At 43.4% G+C, this 15,340-nt stretch overlaps 6 protein-coding genes and 1 non-coding gene across 7 annotated transcripts; 3 read left to right on the forward strand and 4 right to left on the reverse strand.

Annotated features, from left to right (window-relative positions):
• Positions 1-324: 324 nt before the first annotated feature.
• Positions 325-2,091, reverse strand: SS1G_02462 (alpha-N-arabinofuranosidase precursor; the record flags this gene model as incomplete). The annotated part of the gene is made up of 2 exons (XM_001596193.1): positions 325-1,671; positions 1,975-2,091. The coding sequence occupies 2 exons, from the start codon at positions 2,089-2,091 to the stop codon at positions 325-327; spliced, it is 1,464 nt and encodes a 487-aa protein (XP_001596243.1).
• A 2,144-nt stretch (positions 2,092-4,235) lies between these two features.
• Positions 4,236-4,512, reverse strand: SS1G_02463 (predicted protein; the record flags this gene model as incomplete). Its single annotated transcript, XM_001596194.1, has 2 exons — positions 4,236-4,409; positions 4,462-4,512. 2 exons carry the CDS (start codon positions 4,510-4,512, stop codon positions 4,236-4,238), a joined length of 225 nt encoding a protein of 74 aa, XP_001596244.1.
• Positions 4,513-4,952: 440 nt separating this feature from the next.
• On the forward strand, positions 4,953-5,111 carry SS1G_02464 (predicted protein; the record flags this gene model as incomplete). The annotated part of the gene is made up of 1 exon (XM_001596195.1): positions 4,953-5,111. The coding sequence occupies one exon, from the start codon at positions 4,953-4,955 to the stop codon at positions 5,109-5,111; it is 159 nt and encodes a 52-aa protein (XP_001596245.1).
• Positions 5,112-8,258: 3,147 nt separating this feature from the next.
• On the reverse strand, positions 8,259-8,579 carry SS1G_02465 (predicted protein; the record flags this gene model as incomplete). The annotated part of the gene is made up of 2 exons (XM_001596196.1): positions 8,259-8,513; positions 8,571-8,579. 2 exons carry the CDS (start codon positions 8,577-8,579, stop codon positions 8,259-8,261), a joined length of 264 nt encoding a protein of 87 aa, XP_001596246.1.
• A 1,534-nt stretch (positions 8,580-10,113) lies between these two features.
• On the forward strand, positions 10,114-10,218 carry SS1G_14570. Its single transcript has one exon. It is a non-coding gene; the product is annotated as a tRNA-Asn (tRNA).
• A 1,073-nt stretch (positions 10,219-11,291) lies between these two features.
• On the reverse strand, positions 11,292-12,541 carry SS1G_02467 (conserved hypothetical protein; the record flags this gene model as incomplete). Its single annotated transcript, XM_001596197.1, has 2 exons — positions 11,292-12,266; positions 12,413-12,541. 2 exons carry the CDS (start codon positions 12,539-12,541, stop codon positions 11,292-11,294), a joined length of 1,104 nt encoding a protein of 367 aa, XP_001596247.1.
• Positions 12,542-12,793: 252 nt separating this feature from the next.
• Positions 12,794-15,237, forward strand: SS1G_02468 (hypothetical protein; the record flags this gene model as incomplete). Its single annotated transcript, XM_001596198.1, has 3 exons — positions 12,794-13,042; positions 13,092-14,312; positions 14,365-15,237. The coding sequence occupies 3 exons, from the start codon at positions 12,794-12,796 to the stop codon at positions 15,235-15,237; spliced, it is 2,343 nt and encodes a 780-aa protein (XP_001596248.1).
• Between the last annotated feature and the right edge of the window lie 103 nt (positions 15,238-15,340).

Consider the following 15,340-nt stretch of genomic DNA (forward strand, 5'->3'; position numbering starts at 1 on the left):
ATACTTTTATACATCTGTGAATTTGCAGTATTAAAACATCATAACTTTACCCATCATTGCATTTGGGATATGATTACTCAATGACATTTGTTTTTTCAAGTTATTACTATGCCTATATGGGATACTAGAAGTCTGATTGCAAATTTTGATTTTTTTTTGTTATTATATATCCTACTAAAAAACCCCTATATATATACAGATGTGCTACAAGGGATTTGCACATTGAGAACTATCATCTTTTTTCAACGCACCAATGGCGATAACAAGTAAAGAATTACCACCTCATACAGGTTGTAAGCGAAGAGACGCTCAATACTGACAAACTCAAGAAGCGAAACCATTACTGATGACAAAGCTTACGTCATTATTGAATGAAGTGGCAGCGTCAAACGAATGGACTCCACCGTTACTCGCGGCGTAAAGCACATTATCGTAGTGACGGAAATAGCGGGTAGGATAGCTCCAAGCCCGGATCGAGTTACCTTGGCCATTGAGACCAGCCTGTGGGCAGAACGTAGCATCTTCAGAAAATTGCTTGGAGCCGTCATTGGCGTTGAGGAGAAGTCCGAAGTTGTAGTGTCTAATGTAGCTACCGGGGGTATCGTTTGACTCGAATGAGAAACAGGCGCTGTTTCCAAGACCAGTGCGAACATACCAGCTAGATTGCTGTTTGAGGGCGGTGGCGCTGGATGTTGTGACGACCTGGGTATTGACAGTAGAGCCAGTGTGCGCGATGTAGCGTGTTGTGTACCCAGGTGTGGTAGCCCGAAGAGAGATCGAGGAACCGACGGTGAGACCAGGTCCGCTGGTCAATGATGTGGTAGCGTATTTGGCAGCGGCGATGTTAGCTTGCACCGAGTTCTCGGTAGCATCAGTGGGATATCCGGAGGTCATCACGCCCTCGTAGAATGTTCCTTGACCACCAACACTATTGTCTCCACCAATTCCGAGAATGATAGCACCTTCTTTGCTCATTGGATTATAGCCACTAGCATCTGGGCGCACTCCACTGTAATATGTCGACAGAGAGCCAGATGCAGAGTTAGCGCCGCGAAGTGCCCATTGGTTTGCTTTTCCCTTGACGATTGCAGTTAAGAATCGGTAGGAGATAGATGGATCCCCTGTGTTGGTACTAGGACTCACACCAGAGAATAGTCCATTCTCAAGATCAGCCATCAGCCAAGGACCACTGCCGGCTCCGCTTCCCCAACTAGTACTGTCACCAAAGTAGATGGCCTCCATGTGACCATTACCAGTATCACGAGTACTAGTTTCGGCATTACCGTAATCAAAACAGCAGGCGCCATTGTAATGAGTTCCATCGAGAACCGCGTACATGCCTTCAGCTGCGTCACCTGTGGCTATTCCACTAGGAGCATTGTTGCGGTAGCCAGTACCGGGTGAAATGAAGACACCATATGCCTTTTGACCGTTCAGCGTAACTGGTGCACCTGTTGCGCTGGCAAAGTTGTCGTAACCATTAGATTCCGGGCCACTAAAACCACCGGGAGGAGCTTGAGTGAGATGGTTGCCGCGGCCGGATTGATCGTAAATGACTGTGATTAGACAGGTCGTGCTAGCACAGAAAGTGTCTTGAGCAGCAGCATTAGCGACTCCACCTGCGGATACCGGCGAAATGTTTGTCGTGGTGTTGTCAGAGCCGCGTTTCACCTATTACGCATGAGAGTTAGTGACTGCCTACTAACGAGTATTAAATGTAAAAATCCATCACCTACTTGGTAAAGTGAGCCGCTGTAGGCACTGTACAAAGCGCGAGTTGTGCTGTGTGCAGCAACTGTAAGATGAAGAGTCAGCAATTGCGTATCCCAAAGAAGTTTTACATAGAAAATAAAGAATCGGATTTATTTGGAAAAGGGAGGGAACGCATAAGATAAATACAAAACTAGGTTCTAAAATGAAAGAACAGATTTAAGGATTATAGAAGGTGAAATCAATGAACCGGTCAAACTTTACCACAAGTGTTCCGCCAGACGAGTAGATGTCGCATGGCCCAGCGGCAACAAGGGAGCCAGTGCCAATGAGGCCGAGAGCGAAAGCGCGAGCGCGTTGGTGTCTTGGTCGTGAGAACATGTTGATCACTTTTCTTCCGAGGGGCGTTGAGATGGGCACACTTGCAACAAGAAGCTTTGATAGCTACCGACACAGAACAGCACATCGTAGGCTTGGGGACCGGCGTGCCTTTTATGAGCTTCATTTAGTTTGCAACACTTAGCTTGCGTGCTCCCAATTGGCACGCATAGTACATGCACAAAATCGTCACCCATGGAAATACCCGAGGCAAAGCGTTAGATGGAGTGCTTTATTCCACCTCTGATGCTCCCTGGAAGCAGTCTTATGTGTGTCACGAGGGCCTGTTTGTACAAATGTTAAAAAGCAACAGCACCATTTCGATGCTGAGCCGGACCGCCCCGAATGCACCCCGCATAATGGTAGGTAGTATTGGAAAAAGCTTTTATACTCCGCGCATAATGATTGGAGAGGCTTTTCTCCACTCCAGTAACCCACGCCACCTTATTTTAAATGTTAGCAGTTAGATCTCCTGAGTCCTGACTAAAAGAGTGGATCTTACAGCTGCAGATAATTCATATCCAATACCGGTAACGAAAAGGTCCAAATATAATGGTATTCCATGCGCTCCAATCGGCAATACAGAGGTTGATCTTGGTAATTGACTAGATCTGCGGGGTAAACCGGAGGATTTACCAGCCGCAGTTAGACTGAACCATGCATCGAAGCCCGGGTCCGCAGTCCGGCCAAAACTGCCGAATTGAGTTGACCGTCCGGTCGTGCATGTGGAAAAAGTATGTTTGCTGAAGCATCTGGAACTGAACGCGCAGTTGGCGGAATAATTCATTGAATGCAGGTACTTTTGTTAGTTCGAGGATAAAATATGCACATTTTGGAGCTCATTATTGGTCCTGCCACAGTGAATAAATGAGAGAAAACTTGACGTCACCAAGATTACTTCAAGCTAATATTCTTCTCCATCCGAGGTCCACTATCTAGTCAGTGTTGTCCTGTCCACTGTCCAGACTCCATACCTCATTTAGTACCGATATCGTTTACCGATTTGTCTTCCGTCATCGAATGAGGAGTACTGTCTACGTCGACAAAATGGGGCTTCATTGATGTGTTTGAGAGTCTAGATAATTAGCTCTTTAGACGAAAAGAAAACTGTCGACAATATAACTTCAAAGTTCATGAACGCGAGCGCAGATGCAGGATTGTGCCAACCGCTGACATCCCAGAGTACTGGTAAGCTTGAGGTATAGCTCAGACCACTCTTTTTATCGTCTCTGGAGGACGATTCGGCATCAGAAACGCTCACTCTGGAAAGAAATGATTAAAAATGCGAAGAGTGGAGTCGAGTGTGGGAGAGGCGATGAAGCACAGATGCCAAGCCCATTTATTTCACGTGACCCGTACACCCCGCTCTCGTGCGCTAGTTTCTTTAGTTGTTGTTTCCGGCGGTAAGTACAACAGATGTCTAACCCACACGCACGAACCATAAAAGGTTAAGATGCCATATGGAGCCGTACGATATTCCTGATTCTTGAGTTCCTGACCCTGACTATCAGATCCACTCGAACATCGACTCCATTTGGTACATGGGATCCGAATACTGACGTACTTAGATTCTTAAGCTACTCTGAAATGTTTACATATTCTTTGAAATGAGACTGTGCCTTTCGTGGAAGCATTAAACAGAGTTCATAAATAATCCTATGATTATTCTTCAAAGTCATAAAGAAAGAGAAGAGCGACTTGGACATGTTCAAACTACGAACAGCATGTCATCAACTAGTCGTGAACAAGAAAGTTTTTTTTAAGAACCTCTTGGCTGCAGTAAATACGTGGAAGAGTGTTTCGATGCGTCAGTCATGCAAGCAAGGTTCGTGGACACATTTTCATGGTCATAAGAGGCATTTTGCTCAAATCCAGAGCACACTTATTCGGGTAATCACGTAAGAAACAGCGGCGAAGGCTGCTTCAATTCTCTTCGAGCGAAAGCCTACGGGCAGATACCCTGGAGACAATGACAGTTGGGAAGCAATGTCAAAGTTTGATTGATGTTATGGTTGTCTCGTTATGATGGCTTCTTGAGGAAGTGGTCAAAACAGTACATTCTTAACACTTCGCTCGGTAATAACACCTAGGGAACGTCGCATTGAATCAACTGCAGCGGATATATTGAAATGACCGAAATTTCAAGGTTATTCTTCTTCGTATCCATGCATTATTGAACCTTTCAGCATCTTTCGCCTCGGTTGGAGGTACAAATTGCGATTTGAAATATCAGAAAGTGGTTCAACAAATGCAATGCTACCAAGAGCCTTAACAGTAAATGCATCCTCCGGGCGGCACACCCTCCGTAGACGAACGTTATGCTAATACGGTCTTACATTACAACAATGGAGATTGCGCAATTAACTTGCATACAAAGATATCCCGTTGGAGCATGATCCAAGCCGACAATGAGAAATTGGACATCTCTACCATAGTACCATTTGGTATCATTTAATAAGAAGCTGTCAGTTGCATGATATCTGTGGGTTTGAGGTTTGCAAATTTGATCAACTACGACTCATTGATTTGGGAACAGGGTTATAAACATTGAATTTTTATATGCTGAGAGTTTCGATGGGTGTTTATTTAGGCGAAAGATACTTGCTTGCCAGATGCCTGAGATTCCGCGTTTAAATCGGATCACTTTGAACGACACAAAATGCAAGATCATTCATTACACAATAACACGTCAAAATTGAGGAAGAGCCATCATTGCCTTCAGGCCGATATCTACTATAAACGAATGATCCAGTACCATCTCTCTTAAAGCTCATTGAATCATCCATGAGCCGTTGCGAAATTTCCAAGAAACATGACTCCTACGCATTTTCTATCCATCCTAGTCAAGAGGCTTCCGCCACATCATGGGATTTAGATGGGATGATGCATTCCTTGATGGAGTCAACATCCTCACGCTTGGCCTTTTCCTTGATGGGAATAATCTAATCATCGATGGGCTCAGCTTCTGCTCGGGCGATGCTTCCACTGCCGGGAGACTACATGAGATGACATTAGATGAATGATAAATGCTCAAATCAATGCTTATGCGACATGCGTTAGGAGTTGGAGCTGCTATGTAATTGCTGGCAAGAAAGGCAGTGACGAGGACGGTAGTTTTTGAGAAATGCATAGCCGGTTGTGAGGTGTGGACTTGAGGATGGAGCTCAAGCTACAATAGGAGATTTGAATGCCTCGAGATTATTGGGCTCCCTCACCTCATCAACCTACTTGCATCACCGCTTCTCCGTAAGTTACAAATTTCTCTGTATTTTGGGGCCGGTTTTGGATGCTCCTCTGGCGTGGAAGAGCTATTTGAGAAGCAAGCAGACACCGAATACGAAAAAGGTCAAGTTGTTGAGGCCACACACAGATAGGATGATTCTGAGGCTGAGTGTGCAGGTCGAAAAGATATGTTGAACCAGGAGAAGGGAGGATATGTACTAAAGTCAGGAGATTGCTCAATCCTATGCACACATCACCCGAGCTTTGGCCGGAGCGCTGAAACTAATCTGCGTGATATTAATCTTGAAGTTAGTACAGTCCAAGCCCTTGTAGTTACAGGCCCTGTCGGCTGTGGCAAGTCTCTCTTGTTACAAGCAATCCTTGGGGAAATCGAACTTAAGACTGGAAGCATGAACGTTGGAGGCATAGGTCTTACGATCCAGACTCTATGTTATCTCAAAAGATGAGTTCACACATGAGCCGTTCCCGATGCATTAGGTCGTGCTGGAAGTCTATCTGATGAGACCATCAATGACGCCCTGCGTGATTGTGGTTCATTAGACAAGATCAATGCAGTGGCATCTCTATCTGCCAATTTCAGTGATACAAACCTGCTCGTTGGCGAGATTCAACTGTTTGTTTTAGCCCGAACAATAATTCTTGATGCTGGAAGTTCCAAAAAAGGTGGTGTCGTACTTCTCGATGAAACCACTCCGTCTCTTGAAGTCGAATGACAACCAAGATATTGATTAGCATCGATGTCTCAACGAGCGAAGAATAATGAATATTGTTGCTAGAAGACAGCACGGGAAAACGACGATCTCGGATCTGTATCATCTTGAGGCTGCTATCCAGTCTGATAAGATATTGATCTCGGAGAAGGTCTCAATTGCACATCTTGGAACTCCAGAGGAGGTTATCGGAAATTCAGAATTATTCTCTTCTTTCAGGAGATGAACATGAGATTCGAGAGACATCACACTAACATATTGTGTAAATTTACCTCATCGCCAGTATTTCTATTCGTCAATTCTTGGCTTGAAATATATGATCTTGCGTTCTTAATTGTCGCGACCAAGCGGGCAATCTCACTTATTGGCAGCCGACATGATATATCTTTAGTAGCTTCTCATTTGGTTTTATTGTTATCACTCTTGTCACCCTTGACTTAGGTTCATATCTACACACATGGCTAAAGATCATGACTATGATGAAGATTTCACCGTTCATTTATTTATACAGGGCCTTTCAAATATCATTCGTACCGAATGTGGTCATCGATCTAGTAGTAGATTAGAGTCTACTGTGCGCAATAAAATACGGACTTTTAGAGAAACTGACGCCTTTGAAATTTATTAGATGATAGCGATTAAGCAATCTTTGCATAGGTAAAAGATGAGGCGCTCAGCACTTCTCGGCAGAGAATTAGTTCGATTACTTATGTGGTAATGAAGATACTGCTTGCATTTCGTCTGTACACTTCCATCGATAATTTGCATTCCCTACTGCATCATTTAATGTATCTTATGATTTGTCAACTCTTTTCTTTTAGCCCAGTCAAATACTCCTCCATAATCGCGACAAATATGTTCGTATCCCCATCCAGTACTCTCCCGATCCAGTACTCTCCCGTATCATTGGATGGCGCCGACACTCAATCCGGCGACGTGTTGCTGAGCACATAATTCCTTGCCTCAGGTAATTCCAATAATGTTACGAATGTTTTAGGTTCACCTCACCTGGTTTGAAAAACCTCGTAGGCAATGAACTATATGCGCCCAGTCAATAATGGTAGACTCTGATCAGGAAATTCGAGGTATCAGGACTAACGAGACAATGAAGCTGGGGAATCACAGATACCATGGTTTGTTGCTCTGGTAGCGATTGAAATAGCTGTGGCATATCTGGAAGAACCGTGTCATCTTTGATAACTACAAATCCTTTCCCGCTGAAATATCGTTAGGCAATAGTCTTTGCGGAGCCTCTTTTCAACGTGCTGGGTATCAGATTGGTTCAAGCATTTTGAGCCTCCTCTCCATTCTTGGCCGCGTAGATCGGTTTGTAGTTGAATATTTTTTTGTGGAATCTTTCTGGCGGAAGCCATGGCTCGGATAATGACTTGTACTTTCGATCTATTTCATATGTAGAACCAAAGCTACGAGTAGAGCCAGAAGCACTATCATGCTCAATAGTAAGGCAGTTGGGTGCATCGAGCAACCCTCATAACGTCGCAACCCGTTTTTACTCCTCACTACTCCTAACTCTGTCTTTCACTTCGTTTCAAGTAAACATTCTTCCTATCCATCCGTCGTTGGAGACTGTAAAGTAAAACCAGATTGACTCAGCTAAGACTTTAAACTCCGAGGGATCTCAGTACTTTTCCTCCGTTTCCAGCCGTCTACGTTTGAAATAATTCGCCATCGATGGTAGAATATATTTCTACAACAACGATCAGGTCTTCCTATATAAAGACGAATGTTTGAGGCCCCCTGGAGGGTATTGTGCTGAGGCGCCAACGTTGAAACCAAGTGCGCCTACACCCAGCTGCCTGAGCTCAAGTCTAAAACTCCCACGCTTTAGGTTATTCGGACAGCATTATCTTTTGCGCAAGAACAAGATATCGGATCAGAGCTTGGTTTTTTTCATTCCACGTCGAATGAAGTTATTTCCACTGATGAACAGTCACTTAAGAATATAGGCAGCACTCACATAACAAACTCACTACACTCGCTTCTGCCGATCGATGATGCTACGATCAGACGAGGATGCTATCGAAGCTTGCGATCAGAGGAAAAAAGGAATTTGAACGGGAAGGTTTACAGATACCCATCATTGAGGTATCTTTCGGAAACAACGACGATGACAGTGATTTTAAGGTAGGAATAATGTTGTGTTTCAGTAGAGGTCGGTATGCCCTTCCTCTTGCTGAACATTACCTAGTAGCTCAACTAGGTTCCCAACACCAATTTGAATTTCGCATTACAGACAACCGCATACCATCCCGGAGGAAGATGAACATCCTGCTGTGGCTTATCTGTGTCATAATTGACAGAAACTACTCCGTTCGTTCCAATAGAGATACGACTAGGACCAGATAAATCAAAGCTACATGGACCCTCCCAAGACATCCACCTATCCACATCAATGTCGTCGAAAGTATACCATCCGATCTCTTCGTAGTCGGAGTCAATAGTTTGCTCTGCCTATATTCTTTTGCGTTAGGATTGTGGAGAATATGATTTGGTCAGATGCGACCTCACTTCAGGCATTGTATTGTATACGTAATAAGCTGGATTCTAAACCGTCACGGATTCTCAAATCCAATGCACTGGCGTCGAAGATTTTTTTTAACTGCAATAATAATCAGTAATGGTGATAGGAATATTACATGGTATACTTACAACGCTCTAAACACAACCTTGAATGCAATTATTGATGAGATTCCTCCTCTTTCAAGTGAACCCAAAGAAACGCGTAGCAGTATATAAATGCCCCTCAATACAGCAAAGTTAATTCAACAAACTGTAAAGTTGAGGAAGAAGATAAAAAGAATGACGTTATTCTGCTGATGGGTTCGTCGCCTCTTAGGCAATTTTATGCAGCAAGGCGAATTTGGTTGGTGACAACGCACCTTATTATTAATCTGCTGGTAAGAATCTTACATCCAATCAAATTCCGGCTTGGGTTACATTTGTTATGGTTTTTGACAGTCATAATTATTAACAAACTTATACGAAAGTTGGTTATCTAAATGCGAATTCCAAGAATGAGACTCCTCCCAAGAGAAACATCCATTCCAAATGGAATTCAGAATTTAACTGTGGACGGTCACGTGAGCACCGTCCAAGTTCGATCATCGGCGAACGCATGAGCTTTTGCTCTATTATAATAAGTTATTCTTTTTGTGACTTCTTTTTTAAGTTCTCTAATTGATATGATATTTGATGGCGGGAATTTGGGTGGGTGAGACGTGGGGTTGGGTTTTTGATAATCTTACAATTTTACTACCTAGCCAAGGACGGGAGTGATGCTTCTGTAGTATTGGCTGTGGATAATTTTTCCCTTTCGAATACTATACCATTCTATCTAGAATTAAATCCAAGATCTAGGTTTTAATTCACTTCTTATGTAAGGAAGAGGTGTGCATTTCTCATATATTCCTGAGTGAGCTATTTGTGGCAGTCCACCTAAAGCTTCTTAGACTAAGTACTTTTATACAGTTGTAAGTGCTACTATGTCATACCTAAAAAGGCTTTTTTTTTAAAATTCTTTTTATAAAATGGATTTGAGTATTTCAAATGATTCTATTACTCATATTGTCGGACTGCAGAGCTTAGTATCACTCGCTCTCTTTCCCCATTCATGAACCTAATACAACAACTCTATTTGACGGCTTCCCACAACAGTGTTTGTAGGGAATCCAAACAATTTAATAGCCACACAAGTATTCATGGTCTGGGGTTCAATTCCGATACTGTAATATAGATTGCAATATGATCCCCAAGGCAGTCGATCAGGCATGTCCAGCATAGGCGAGTATGCTGAGTCTCTGGTTAATCTTTGTAAGTTTATATTATCGTCTCAAAGTGCTGGATGAAATCTTAACTCATGATTTGCAATGATCTAGAGGAACATGAAGTTCACAAGATCTATCACAAGTACCTATAGATTCACGATAGATCTGTGGCAAATCCCAGCTGAGCATGTTTCCTTGCCCTATTCCCAGAGCTCTACTTCGTGATGCAATGCAATATGTGCAATATATACCAGAATAACGATTGTAAGCCATAACAAGACAAAACATCCCTCGTGGCGCAATTGGCTAGCGCGTTCGACTGTTATCCTGGGTTCATCTGAACCACGAAGACCGGAATCGAGAGGTTGGTGGTTCAAGCCCACCCGAGGGAGATTGCTCTTTTGCGTTCCTTTTCCTTCACCCGCTGATGTGATTGTCTACTTTTGTATCTTGGAAGAGCAGATAGATCTTTTTGGTGGAAGAATACTGGAAGCAGGGGAGCAATATCTTGGTCCGTGCATTTGAAGCCTTCACCTTGGTGATTCGCATTTCTCTTACTTTCCTCCATGTACTTTACAAAGGAATGTGGATGTAGTGGAGAAATAGGGATTTATTAGCGATTGTGGGTAGGGTTGAACGCCTTGTGGAGTATGTTTGCTCAAAGTGGATCTAATTGGGTAAAAGGTAACAGAAAGGCTCCGAAGTGGGTGCTATATCAAGCTTTTTCAATATGTGTGAAAAATTCTGTCAGACTGAGATGAGCATCGACTTTTCGAGTAAAAGACTAGATAGAACTTTTCGATCTCATGTCAGGACCTATGAACTAGCTGTTTCTTGTAAAGTCATTCCTCAAAATGTCCAAAAAGAATCAAAAGGTATCTTGATGTGGGATTGTTCAAATTGAAAGTCTTTGATTAAATCGAGGGTCTTGATGATATATAAGATCAGAAAAGGGGTCGGTCCCTCACCGGACGACCAGGCCGAGTGTTTACGCTACTTGAAATTTTTACTAGACCAGGAGATTGTAAACAACCTTGTGTTAAGAGTTTAATACCTTAACCTGGCGCCTTAGACCAACTTGGCATCTCACCTATTTGATGTCACCGGTACTTCAGGCCTGTGATATGAACATATTCCCAAGGAGGGACCCTCTCCTTCACGTGATCGTTGAAAAGTCCCCATCACACAACATATTTTGATCTTGATCTTGAATTTGATAAGTTTCTATGTTTCTGATTCGTCGAAACAAGACATAGTCTCACTTTAGAGGGATAATGTCCTACCATGAACTTCGATGGTGATTCCTTGATTCCTTGATTCATTTGTTCCTAAAGGAGGACCTTGTCCTCTTAAACTTTCTTTTCTTGAGAGTGATGCAAACTCCTCTAATTCAAAATCTGTCCGCCAACCTTAACGCCTCGCTATCCCTTCTTATGCTTTTGAAACATTGTGATTCTCACTTTTATTATCCTGTGGTAGTTTTTCCATATGCTCCGCCTGCAGCCTTTCTCATCTCAAGAGCTCTCTTGTATGGAGGTGCTGTTGGAGGTTGTACTGGATCAAGTGTAATTCGATCCTTTGGTAAATGATATGAAGCATCAGCGTCATAACCAGATAAATCTCCACATGCCAAAAATGGAGCTATCCATCTTCCCGATTTTCGAGACTTGGCTTCATCAGTAGGAAGTTTAACTTCCCATATTCCATCTTCTCTTAGTGTCATTGTCTTGATTTGAGTTTCCGACCAAGTCCCATCTTCAGGATTTTGTGAGTGGGTAGGTGAAACTATTGGCTCTTGACTAACAACTGTATCCACCATCTTGGATAATCTATCTCCAACACCCATTGGATCTTCCATACTAGCTTTGAATCCCTCCGGAGGTTGGAAATTTAGACAGACAATGAAAGCTTCTACACTGCTTGCACGACTTGATCTTGGTTTTGCAACAACCACTCGCTCAAAGAATATTTTCAATTGTGCGAAGAGAAGATCAACATTTCTGCCCCGGAAAATCTTCGCAACAAATTTTCCACCTGGACGAAGGACACAAAGTGCAAGATTTAAAGCCGCAAAAAGTAATTGTGATTGAACATAAATGTCTAGATCATGGAGACCAGTAACATCAGGAGCACCATCACTGATAACGAGATCCACTGGGTTGGAGGCTTGTTGAGAGAGGGATTTCGGATCATATGACGAATCGAGAGCATTTAGAAGTAATGGAACTGTAGCCGGATGTGTAATATCTGCTCGGAGTGTTATGATTCCTTGTAAAGGACTCATGGGTTGTAAATCGATAGCCACAATTTTGACATCCTTTTTTGGTTTCAATTCGGACACACCTGTCGTCTGCTGCTCCTCTGATATAGGCTGAGTTGCAATTCCAAGTATGTTTTGCCGCATTCTTGCCTCCTTATCTTCCCATGCTGCTCGACCAAACTTTTCTCCTTTGATCAAGACTCGGGACAAAACTTGAGACCAACTTCCTGGGGCAGCACAAAGGTCGACAACTCGAGTGACATCAGAGAAGAGATCAAATTCTAATATTGAGTTAGTCATGGTAGGTACTTTGCGCAATACAAGACTGCAGCAGTGTAGTGGGGTTCAATGCCTTCATCAAGTTGTAGTAATTTGAAAGCACTTCGAGCTCTCCATCCTTGCTCTTTCGCGAGTCTGTAGTAAGCATCCCGCTTATCCTTTGAGGATTTTCCCATCTTGGCCAGAGGACGAGTACTATGAATGAACAAACTTGTGGAGAATAATTGAAGTCATCGATGAAATTCAGTCGATTTTTTGCGACAAGGCTGAGTAACTAAACTAGTGCGGGGCTGAGAGGCTAGACCGACAGGGTTACTGACAGGGTCTCCAGAAAAAAAGTTATGATAATGCTTTCCTGAAGAGAAGAGAATTGATTCGAGACAACAAGAAAATAAAAGGATATCGACCTCGACTATCTTTGATTCGAAATGGATACAAAGCAGAAGAAGCGTTCTCATTCAGAGACCAATGGCTCTCAGAAAGCTCCAAAACGTCAAAAGATTCAAAAGACATCCAAGAAGCAAAAGAAAGCCGCGCCTAAGAAGCCAGTTGCCGTGGATTCCTTACCATGGAACGAAGTAACCATGCCAGATATGTTCGAAGATGCTGAGGGTTTCTATGGATTGGAGGAAGTAGACGATGTTGAGGTTGTAAGGGATGGCGATGTTGTTACATTTGTATGTATTCTCCGTGGGAAAGTATAGGAAGGATGCTCATTTTTCTTAGGTATCTTCCAAAATCCAGACGAAAAACAACGAGGATGAAGAGTTCGAAGGCTTTGGGGATGAAGTTGAAGATGGTGGGAATGCCGCGACGGATAATACTGGCGAAGTGAAGCCAATTTTGAAACCTACGGAAGAAAGCACGAAAAACGACGTACCGCAGGGAAACAAACAAAAAATAGAGAAGAAAGCAAAGCCCGAGAAGAAAGACAAGAAAGAAGGGTCAAATACCGAAGAAGGAGAAGAAAAGGTACCAAGCAAAAAGGAGAAGAAGCAAAAACAAGAGAAGCCGCAAAAACAGCCAGTTGATAAAGATGCTACCCTCAAACAAGATCCTCTTAAGAATGTCTTCGAGGCACTTGACGAAGATGCCGCAGGAGAAGTCGAGGTTTCAGGTTGGGTGGAGCTAGATCTTTCATCAAATACTTTAATGGCATTATCAAAAATGGGCTTCTCAAAGCCAACTCCAATTCAATCAGAGGCTATACCAGAAGTACTCGCGGGACATGATGTTGTTGGAAAGGCATCTACAGGTTCTGGAAAAACATTGGCATTTGGAATACCGATAGTTGAAAAGTGGCTTGAGGTATATGGAGAACTTGATGAAGATGAACTCAAGAAGAGCACAAGACCTCCAACCGCTTTAATTCTTTCGCCTACGAGAGAATTGGCGCATCAATTGACTGAACATATCACAACTTTATGTAAGGGCATGCCTACAAGTCCATATGTAGCTGCTGTTACTGGAGGACTTTCTGTACAAAAACAACAACGTCAATTATCCAAGGCAGATATAATAATCGGTACACCCGGTCGACTCTGGGAAGTTATCAGCTCCAGCAATGAATTATCAGCTGGTTTGAAACAGGTTAGATTTTTGGTCATCGATGAAGCGGATAGACTTTTGACCGACGGGCATTTCAAAGAAGCAGAGGAGATTCTAAATGCGTTGGATCGCACGCACGGGAATGAAGATGATGACGAGGAAGACACATTACCTCCCAGGCAGACTTTGGTTTTCTCGGCCACTTTCCACAAAGGATTGCAACAGAAACTTGCAGGCAAGGGCAAACAATCTTTCAAGGATGATAGTCAATCTATGGAGTACCTCTTGAAGAAGCTCAATTTCAGGGAAGAAAAACCTAAATTTGTTGATGTCAACCCTATCTCGCAAATGGCAGCAAATCTGAAAGAGGGCATGGTAGAATGTGGTGGAGAAGAAAAGGTAATGATTTTGGAACTACAATTGAAGTAAATTTTTGGCTAACACTCCATAGGATCTCTACCTATATTCTCTCCTTCTACATCATCCAAATCAACGTACACTCATCTTCACAAACTCAATCCATTCCGTCCGTCGTCTAACCCCTATGCTTCAAACCCTCAACATCCCAGCCCACTCCCTCCACTCCCAAATGATCCAAAAAGCACGCATGCGGTCCATTGAAAAATTCTCCCGAACAAACAACACCGGCTCAGTCCTCGTAGCAACCGACGTCGCAGCCCGCGGTCTCGACATCGGAGGCGTCCAATTAGTAATCCATTACCACCTTCCCCGCACCGCAGACATGTATGTGCACCGCTCCGGTCGAACCGCGCGTGCCGCCGCATCCGGATCCAGTATCCTCCTCTGTGGCCCCGAAGAAGTAGTCGGAACCCGCCGCTTGGTAGCTAAGGTCCACGCGCAAAATGCTCTTCACGGAGAAGGCAAAAAATCCAAATTCTACATCCGCTCCCTCGATATCGACCGCAGGGTAGTCTCTCGTTTAAAACCGCGCGTTACCCTCGCGAAAAAAATAGCTGATAGCGCTCTCGCAAAAGAGAAAAAAGGCCACGATGACGATTGGGTTAAAAACGCAGCGGAAGAACTAGGCGTTGAATACGACAGTGAGGAATTCGAAGCATTAGGCGGAGGAAGAAAGGGGAGAGGAACGGGAAGAAGAATGAAGGAGAAAGAAGCGAGGGGTATGAGTAAAGGGGAGGTTGGGGCCCTCAGAGCAGAATTGAGAGCCCTGTTGGCTCAGAGGGTTAATGTGGGTGTTAGTGAGAGGTATTTGACGAGTGGAACGGTTAATGTTAATGATTTGTTGAAGGGGGCTAAGGGTGAGTGGTTGGGTGAGGTGGAGGGTATTGGGATGGAGGATGATTGATTTTGTGTGTGGTTTGGTTTATGGTGGTGTTATTGTATATATATATCTAAGTACTTAGTGAGGGAATTTAGTATGAATAAATAGAATGTATTTCATGCCCTCA

The sequence above is a fragment of the Sclerotinia sclerotiorum genome, genomic scaffold, assembly GCF_000146945.2.
Source record: "Sclerotinia sclerotiorum 1980 UF-70 scaffold_3 genomic scaffold, whole genome shotgun sequence".
Lineage (NCBI taxonomy): Eukaryota > Fungi > Ascomycota > Leotiomycetes > Helotiales > Sclerotiniaceae > Sclerotinia > Sclerotinia sclerotiorum.